Here is a 9,867-nt window from a genome sequence, read left to right as displayed (position 1 = left end):
ACAAAAGGAGGGGAGAAAAGATTGTTTTCATGACTCTATTTATTTTAAAAATGATCCATTAATTTCTTAGGCTAGATTTTTCCAAACTTTAGTAGTTAGCACTAAATTAAGTTCAAATCCAGGTTAGGACTGGGTTGATTTGGGGGAGCAGGCAAGGGGAAAAAGTGTGGAAATCAGGTTTTCAATACTTGGTTCTGCTGCATAACTAGATGTGGAACCTAGGGCGAGATAACACTGATACCACTTCTGAAGATTCCCAAATCAGGGGTTAGGAGGATTTTTATGGAGTAATGTGTATAATGCACCACCCTTAATAAGTACTTGCTTTGTCAATGGGTATTCAATTGATACTTTTATATTTACACTTTTCAAATCATGTGTCTTGTAATTCCTTCTTGCAACTGAGTTGATACGCAGATTATGGTTTTCTTTCCAACTGAGGTAAGCAATGCCAGATGGCACTACATGACTGGGAATGCCTCATATATTTTATCCCCATAGTTTACTTAGTGTAAGAGATGCTCAGTAAATAGTTTGTGATTGTATACTCCCATAAACTTTAAAAATATGGCAATAGACATTATCCCTACCTCCATCCTCCCAGTCTCATTCCTTGGTAAAACACAACCACTGGCTACAGTGGTATAAAATTGTAATCACCCAGATTTACATTCCATTCATTTGAGTCCTTTCTGGTTGGCTCAGATATATAAAAATCCACCTACCTATACATGGGCAATGCAGCTTTGAGGCTAGGGCTGGCTTATTGCAAGATGACTCATTTGAAAAGGAATAAGAATATTCCAGTCACTAAGTTATTTTCACCAAGCTGTGTATATAACTTGGGGTGGGGAGGACAGGGAGAAATAAGCTGAAGCTCCAGAAAGGCCTGATAAAGGCCAAGGACTCTGGATGGAATCTGTTCACCTCACAACCATTATCAGGAAGACCACACTTCAGTCAGCCTCTTCAGTTTATGCCAATGAGTGAAGAAATGATCACAGAAAACCAAAGATCTTTTATACCTCACTGTAACATCAGGCTGTCTAATGTACAAAACTAAGGTAAAAATAAAAGTTGAGAACCCAAAACAATGACCTACATAAAAGTTATATGACAAGTTATTTCACATGTGCTAGAGGGACATAATATTTAAAGGAAACTTTCTATAACTCTGAAGGGACCATCTTATACTTCTGTATTACCAGACCCTAACAAAAGAAGGGGGGAAAGATTGTTTTTATGACTCCAAATTATTTATTTAGAAAATGACCCACTCACGTCTTAGGTTCGATTTTTTACCAGATAGTTTTTTTTCCCAATGACATTAAAAACTCACATCGCAAAATGGAAATATAATTTTCTATTAAAAAAATAATTCGTTGGGGTGGCCGGTTAGCTCAGTTGGTTAGAGCATGGTGCTAATAACACCAACGTTGCTGGCTTGATCCCTGCATGGGCCACTGTGAGCTGTACACTCCTTAAAAAAACAACAACACACATTTGCAAATAAAATTTAAAAACCTAAAAAATAAAAAATATTTAAAAAACTATAAAAAACCCCAATTTGTGACATTAAAGTAGGGATCAAGTTAACATCTAAATTATTTAATAATTCCAAGTAACCTGTGAGGGAAAGATTTTTTTGTTCCCCCAGTTAAGAGAAGCTTCTCAAGGTCATATAACTAAGAGCATATAACATAAAACTAAGTTGTTGGCCTCAGGTTTTAGGCCCAAGACATTAACTGAATATAATGCATGCTTATACTATGAAAAAGTTGTAATGGACAGGTTTTTCATGGTGTTACAATTCTACCTTTAAAAATTAAAATGGCAATGCCAATATTTGAATTAGCAACTCCATTTTTGGTTGCTTACTTACCCAATGTTGAATTCACAAACAACCTTATTCTGAAAGGGGTGGAGGAAACAGCTTATGGCTTCTTGATTTATTCTAAAAGACATTTCAACATTATCACCCCATTAAAGTTTCAGAAATGCATATACCCTAAATTATTTCCATTCCAAGAGCTATATCAAGAATAAATACTGGGATCTTTAGATCCATACTTTTTCTTTAAGGCATGAAATTCTATCTAATTGTAATGAAGGATAGTCCTTCAAAACAGTTTTCTCATACCTATTTATAAATTAAATATACAGAAGCAATTGAATATATTCCTCTTGTTCCTTAACCTAAACACATACAGTCTTTTAGCAACTGTCTTGTGTATGGATTTAAGATTCTTTTAAAAACTTCAAATTAATTCAAGTGTTCAAAAGCAAGGGGAACATGTCTCACAACACAACTTTAAGTAACTAATTTAAAGTAGAAGGCTTTATCATGGATCTAGTATTAGAACTTCATAAAAAAAGAAATATTTTGATTTCATCTAGATAGCCAGGCTGTATTCCTATTTAAGATTATACTTAGGATAAAGAAATTCTCATTAAGTCTCCTAGACATATTGATTAGATGATTCATTAAATATCCCATTGTGCATGTTAAGCTTAAATATGTAGCATTAGTATCTCCTAATGTACACGTTTTAGTGAATTTCCATTATATATATCAAATACAAAAAAATTTAGAGTGAGCTTGTTTTGAAATTTTACACATCTCAAGTACTGTAAACAATTTATGTCTTATTTGGACAGGTGTTCAGGTTTATTGCCTCAAAACAGATAACTATGTTAAACAGACATTCAACTAAGAGGAATTTAAGTGCCTGTTCCGAGAATGTATTTTTCAATCCCTTGGTATTCTATATGTACTGCATTTGCTTTAGTCATGACCACTAGTCTGTAACATACTTACTACTTTCAAGTTCAAGTGATGCTTAATTATTCCTTAAACTGTAATTTACCCTTGCCCTAATATCAAGTACTTTTTCCATTGTCATTTGACTATAGCTGATCTAAAATCTGCTAAGGAGTTCCCAGGGGTTATTGGGTTACCAGTTTCAACTGACTCCTGGAAACATTGAATGGCTGCTTTGGTAGCTTTATCTTAATAATGTTCAGATCTAGGTAAATTTGAGAAGACAGAATTAAATAAAAACCCTCATGGCTAGAAGTTTTACAAAGTACTTTTCAAAATAATAGAAAATGAAGTGTCTACATAGATTGATGTTAGTGTTACAGCCATTTATCAGAGGTCAGTCCATAGGATCAGAGACTACCACTAGTCATTTTTCTGATCCTTTAGAAACTAATGTCTTCTAAGGTAAGGTCTAAAATAAGTCATACTAATACCAAATTGCACTTACAGAAAGACTCCATTATACACTGAAGTTAGAGCAAGGGATAAACACTTTCAACAAATAAAGGACTAATAAAAGTTTAATAGAACGGGTATTATCTTGGTAAAAATTAATGCTAAATGTCACTCTACGGCCACTATTGACCTGTTCTGTTAGTACCAAGGTAGTTTGTCAAATATTTACGTGATACTGTCTGTAGTCAGTGAAACACCCTTAAATGCCTCCTTGCTGAAAACTTTCCACCAGCCTGACACCAGCACTGAAAACCCAAGTTATCTTCAGCTTTTCAGTGTAAAGAGCAATTACCTTTAAAATTCTTTTAGTTTATTTTGAAGCAAATTTCATAATTGCCTTTTTATCTTCATCCGGCCACCCAAATAAAACTTGCTAAAAAGAAAAAAAATGTATATGTACATAAGAGTCAGCTTTTGGTGAGAGGGTCATTACCAAAGCCCATTATTTTTATATTTGTTTTCTACTTTTTATATTATTTCAAAAATTAATCTCTGCATGGTAAAAGGTCCACTTCTAAATTAAAAATATGGCTTCTACAATACACTATTATCTTATGAACAACATGAAGCAAATCTACATCACTTGGGAAGAGTATCAAGATGTCTATGTGTGGTGAAAAAATTAGGTGACCTATACATCTTTTCCAATCAGCTTTACAGAATTCCTACCATGTTCCTGTTAAAGAGAATAAATAAAAACAAAGCAGGAGTGTAATTCCACTAAAAAAATAAACACGAACCCCTTTCTCCCAAGGATGTGGATTTTAAAGCTTAAGCTGAGGATAGTTGGCTCCCAGAGGGTTGCAATATTCCCATCTCTAACAATCTCAAATCAGATATATAAGAAAACGGACAGGTTATATATTAACAAAATACAGGATTATCTTGCAGTTTGCCTTTTAAAAAAGAAATATATTCTAGTGATTTAAGGCAGGTATTGCAAAAGCATTATGATTCTTAAATCAGAAAAAAACAAACAACAAAGCACTGTATTATCTCCTCCTATCCCCCAAGAACTTCCACATGCTACTTGAAACATTTCCTTGTGAAATTTGCCTTAAGCTAAGTTGAGCTGTTTTACTAGAAAATTAAAACAAGTTTGACTAAATTTGGGCTCTTATTATTAAGTGGCTTTAAAGTCTGCCTACTGACTTGTTTTAGGCACCTGTCACAGAAAGCAATGTTTCATACTACTTTGGGCTATTATCAGAAGATAACTCCTGCCCCAGTTTTTGTTTAGAGAAAGAATAATTTTACACTTAATCGAGAATATAGCTTGTATTTTGCTGGAATAATCAGGTAGATTTTCACTTGAACACTTAAGCCAAGCCTTAGGAGTTTGGGTACACTGGAAGACCTCAGTCTGGTTTCTGTATTAAAAGAGGGGATGGGGGGAAGTTTATCCAGATCTTCTCCCCTTCAGTTGTTGGTAATTCAAAGCAGGAACCTCATCTGAGGATTAGACAAGATTGAGTTAGATAAATTTCACCTCATACTAATATCTTACTTAAAGACCAACATGGGTAAAACAGGACCAAGGGAAAATTGAAAACTCCAAGACAGTAATTTTGAGATCAATGTCAGCTTTACTTCAAATTTGTATTTATGCAATTGTTCGCAAAAAGAATGCCTGTCCTTGACTTTACTGCAATGTTCACTTTTGTCTTAAAGTAGTACATAAAAATAAACAATTCAAGCTTCTATATATTTTATTACTAAGCTTCCACAGAACATGTGTGCAAACTTCAGGTTTCCCATCTCAAACTAAGCTAACCAAAAATGCTCAAGTCAGCAAATACGCAAAATGCATTAAAGAGAAACCTCAAATAAAGTTTTAAAAAATCAAACTTTAGAACTAACCTTTTGTAATTAAACTAAGGGGTTGCACCTTTCCTTTCATATGCATACACCGGGCTAAAGACTTCCATCAATAGATCTCGTACTTGGCACAGGGACATTTCAAAGAAGAAACAAAAATAAAAGGAAAAAAAAAAAATAGAGAAAGGAAAAGAGGTTTACTCTGACTTGAGTGAAAGCTTAGTCCACTTCCTCGATGGTGGGTCCCCCGGAGGCTCCGGACGCACCGCTGCCAGGGCCGCCTTGGTAAAGCTTGCTGATAATGGGGTTGCACACTCTTTCCAGCTCTTTCTGCTTGTGTTCATACTCATCTTTCTCTGCCATCTGGTTTCGGTCGAGCCAGTTGATCACCTCCTGGCACTTGTCGACGATCTTGTTTTTGTCCTGCTCGCTAATCTTGCCCCTCAGTTTCTCGTCTTCTACCGTCTGCTTAATGTTGTAGGTATAGGACTCCACGGCGTTTTTGGCGGCGACCCGCTCGCGATTGGCTTCATCTTCTGATTTGTACCGTTCCGCCTCCTGCACCATCCGGTCAATGTCATCCTTGCTCAGACGACCCTTGTCGTTAGTGATGGTGATTTTGTTTTCTTTACCGGTGCTCTTGTCGGCGGCGGTGACATTGAGGATGCCGTTGGCGTCGATGTCGAAGGTGACCTCGATCTGGGGGACCCCGCGGGGCGCCGGGGGAATCCCGGTCAGGTCGAACTTGCCGAGCAGGTTATTGTCCTTGGTCATGGCCCGTTCGCCCTCGTACACCTGCACCAGCACGCTGCTCTGGTTATCTGAGTAGGTGGTGAAGGTCTGCGTCTGCTTGGTGGGGATCGTGGTGTTCCTCTTGATGAGCGGGGTCATGACGCCGCCAGCTGTCTCGATGCCCAGCGACAATGGGGTCACGTCGAGTAGCAGCAGATCCTGCACGTTCTCTGACTTGTCCCCGATAAGGATGGCCGCCTGTACCGCGGCTCCGTAGGCCACCGCCTCGTCGGGGTTGATGCTCTTGTTCAGCTCCTTGCCGTTGAAGAAATCCTGCAGCAGTTTCTGGATCTTGGGGATGCGGGTGGAGCCACCCACCAGCACGATCTCCTGGATCTGGCCCTTGTCCAGCTTGGCGTCGCGCAGCGCCTTCTCTACCGGCTCCAGGGTCCCGCGGAACAGGTCGGCGTTGAGCTCCTCGAAGCGGGCGCGGGTGATGGACGTGTAGAAGTCCACACCCTCGTAGAGTGAGTCGATCTCGATGCTGGCCTGTGTGGACGAGCTCAGGGTGCGCTTGGCGCGCTCGCAAGCAGTACGAAGCCGCCGCACAGCGCGCTTATTGGGCCCAATGTCCTTCTTGTGCTTGCGCTTGAACTCCTCCGCCAGGTGGCTCACCATGCGGTTGTCGAAGTCCTCGCCGCCCAGGTGGGTGTCACCGGCTGTGGACTTCACCTCGAAGATGCCATCCTCGATGGTCAGGATGGAAACGTCGAAGGTGCCGCCGCCCAGGTCAAAGATAAGCACGTTCTTCTCCCCGCCCGCGCAGCCCTTCTTGTCCAGGCCATAGGCGATGGCCGCCGCGGTGGGCTCGTTGATGATGCGCAGCACGTTGAGGCCCGTGATGGTGCCCGCGTCCTTGGTGGCCTGGCGCTGTGAATCGTTGAAATACGCCGGGACGGTGATGACCGCGCTCTGCACCTTGCCCCCCAGGTAGGCTTCGGCGATCTCCTTCATCTTAGTGAGGACCATGGAGGAGATCTCCTCCGGGAAGAAGGTCTTGATCTCTCCCTTGTACTCCACCTGCACTTTGGGCTTCCCTCCCTCACTCACCACCCGGAACGGCCAGTGCTTCATGTCCGACTGCACTGTGGCGTCCTCGAACTTCCGTCCGATCAGCCTCTTGGCGTCGAAGATGGTGTTGGTGGGGTTCATAGCCACCTGGTTCTTGGCGGCGTCGCCGATGAGGCGCTCGGTGTCGGTGAAGGCCACGTAGCTGGGGGTGGTGCGGTTGCCCTGGTCGTTGGCAATAATCTCCACCTTGCCATGTTGGAAGACCCCCACGCACGAGTAGGTGGTGCCCAGGTCGATGCCGATAGCCGGGCCGCGGGCAGACATCCTGACTGAAAGACAGGCAAGCGACGTTAGGCGAGAACACCAGGGACGGAAAATCCGCGGCGTCAAACTAACGGTAGACTCGCACGGGACACCGCGAGCGCAACCAGAGTCTCCGGCTCCCCCTTCTCAGCTCCCGGCTCTTATAGCCACCTCCCTGCCTCCTTGTGGAAAATCCCAGAGCCAATCCGCTCCCAGGACCGCCCGCCAAAGCTTGACTGAGTGGGAGTGACCTGTCGGTGGCCCAACAGATTTCAAGTTGAGTGAGGGGCGGGACCCCGACCCGCGCCAGAAGGCGAGGGGCGGCCGTTATGCAAATGACGCCCCTCCCACATACCCCCGCGGCCGGGGTTCGCGAAGCCTCAAGCGCCCCTGCAGCTGGGGGTGTTAGGCTCGCGCACTCCCCCTTTACCCCTGCCAGGTGTACGTGCACTTTCGTGATCTTAAGGCGGGATTCGTCAACGCCCACTGGATTGGCAGGGCAGGCGGCCAATGAACAGCGCGAACTTCCAAGTCGGGTGGGGAAGGAAAGGCTGGGGCGTGGCTCGAGGAGGAGGAGGAGGGGGGGCGCCGAGAGGGGCGCCACCTGGGCTGTCGACTCTGTTCCTAGGCCTTAAGTGTACTTAGGTGCCAAGTGTACTGACACACCTAGCGCGCAGGGTCAGGGCAATTCATTGAGTAGGTTCCACCGAGGAAATAGGGCCAGAGCCTGTTTTTTTTTGTTTGTTTGTTTTTAACATCATTGGCGTGGCCTCAGCATGAGAGCGGTTCCCCCCAGGCGGGGACAAAAAGAAATGACACTGAAGTTCCTGAGTCGGGCTGTCGGCCTTCTGGAAGTTTACTTTGCGTATTTCGCAGCGTCTCAGTGAGTGTGAGCGCACGATATAAACTGGCGGGTGGGGACAATAATAGAAGCCCCGGAGAGCGCGCGGAGAGGCGGACGCGTTTTTCCGCGCCGCGCGCGGGAGGGCTGAGGCTTGGGAGGACGGAATGACTGCAGCTCCTCTCCCCAGCGTTTACACTTTTTCTACCTCGCTTTCCATTTTTTCTGCTTGTCCTGCCACTTTAAGCTTCCTGATTTCGTCTCCCTAGTCTCTCCACTACTTTCCTTGTTTTTGGTTTCAAGTGTTTTATCCGCTGCTTTGAGTTCTTCGCGGGAAAATCTATAATCAAAACCCTCACCTGGAAGCACCATAAAAGAACCTAGTCTCAGGCCCAGCCAGATTCTCTCATCCCCAGCATACGCACGCGCGATCGTGTTTATGACTGAGCTCAACTGAGCGATTATTTTCTTTAGCTATGATGAGTTACATTAGAGGCATAAACCCTCAGAGAAGGTACGTAAAGGAGCACGATTCATTTTATCGTGTGTCAGAGGACTGTGAGAATGGATTTGGAAGTACTGCCTGGAACCAGGTGATGAGGTAGAAGCAGACTCCTATAAATGGGCTCCTGAAGGAAAACAATAAGAAAATCGCTGGGTAACACTTCACATTATGAGGGGGAAACTATAGACATCTATTCCACAAAGTTTTAAAGGGTACCTACTATGTGAGAGTAAAAAGACAAATGAAATAGTCTGTCTTTCTGAGGTTGACGGTCTGGAGGGGCACAGCCAGAGAGGGAAAAGTGTATTATTGGTGAGGGCTTCCTGGAAGAGATGACATGCCTGAGTCGGGCGGTGAAGTTTGCCAACACAGAGGGGAGGAGAGGCATGGGTTGTAGTAGCATCGGCAGAAGACAGCAGTGTGTTCTGGGGCACCTACATGTTCTGTACAGAAGATTAGTGTCACTACAAGGGGAGGGATGCAAGCAAGGAATAGTCTCTTCAGGTGCATAGGATACATTTCAGAGCTTTATGTGCCACAATGTTTTCCCCCCTGAGGCTATGGGAATGGGGAACCATCCTTTGAATGAGGCTGGTAATATATAGCCCGTATCAAAGTTGTGTGAGACAGTGCTGGAGAGAAGTTTTTGTCTGAGAAACATAAATAATCTGTGACCAAAAGGTAATGTTGACAGCACCGTACAAAGTCAATCAATGAACATTTAAGTTTCTTTTATCTAGTGTTAAAACGGTAGCAAAATTGTGTGTGCAATTTCCAATCTCTAAAAACATATTGGCTGTTAATTTACTAATATATTAGTTAAATAGTACTGGCTTTAACCACAATTCCCATCATTTTTTTCATGAAAAAAGTTAAAGAGAAAATTGAACTATGACATCTTTCAAATAAAATATTAGGAAAACGAAGATAAAACCAAAAGGTTTCTATTGAAGCTGCTTAAACTGTGAGTACTTATCTCTTGATTTATTTTTTTAATCTTGTAAACTGTTGTGTTTCATGTAGTTTTTTAAAAAGAGGGAATTAGTGGGCTGGAGAGCAATCCAAATTCTTTGTAGAACTGATAATAAGTGATTTAGAGACAGGGCCCCAGCTGTAACTGAAAGCAGAAAGAACTGTAAGAAACAAAAACTCTTCAGATCTCTTGTACTCAAACAGCCCTCACACATCTAACCCCAAGCAAAGCAAGATCGCAAAAAAGCAAACATGCCAGTTCTTAAACACAAACAGTAAAATTAGAGCTTCAGAAGGGAGAGGTTCTTAGTAACTATGTACTATCTCTATGCAGTTATTACAAACAAA

At 42.7% G+C, this 9,867-nt stretch overlaps 1 protein-coding gene across 1 annotated transcript; it reads right to left on the bottom strand.

The window, feature by feature from the left end:
• Positions 1 to 4,540: 4,540 nt before the first annotated feature.
• On the bottom strand, positions 4,541 to 7,396 carry HSPA2 (heat shock protein family A (Hsp70) member 2). The gene has a single exon (XM_019733638.3). It carries the CDS (start codon positions 7,220 to 7,222, stop codon positions 5,315 to 5,317), a length of 1,908 nt encoding a protein of 635 aa, XP_019589197.2. The 5' UTR covers positions 7,223 to 7,396; the 3' UTR covers positions 4,541 to 5,314.
• Between the last annotated feature and the right edge of the window lie 2,471 nt (positions 7,397 to 9,867).

Source organism: Rhinolophus sinicus, chromosome 3 (assembly GCF_057876585.1).
Source record: "Rhinolophus sinicus isolate RSI-liver-muscle chromosome 3, RSI-T2T, whole genome shotgun sequence".
Classification (NCBI taxonomy): domain Eukaryota; kingdom Metazoa; phylum Chordata; class Mammalia; order Chiroptera; family Rhinolophidae; genus Rhinolophus; species Rhinolophus sinicus.
The sequence above is the reverse complement of the archived record's forward strand: the minus strand, read 5'-3'. Positions and strand labels throughout refer to the sequence as shown.

Excerpts from the sequence above, each read along its gene's own strand:
- HSPA2 (XM_019733638.3), bottom strand. The coding sequence starts at position 7,222 with ATGTCTGCCCGCGGCCCGGCTATCGGCATCGACCTGGGCACCACCTAC.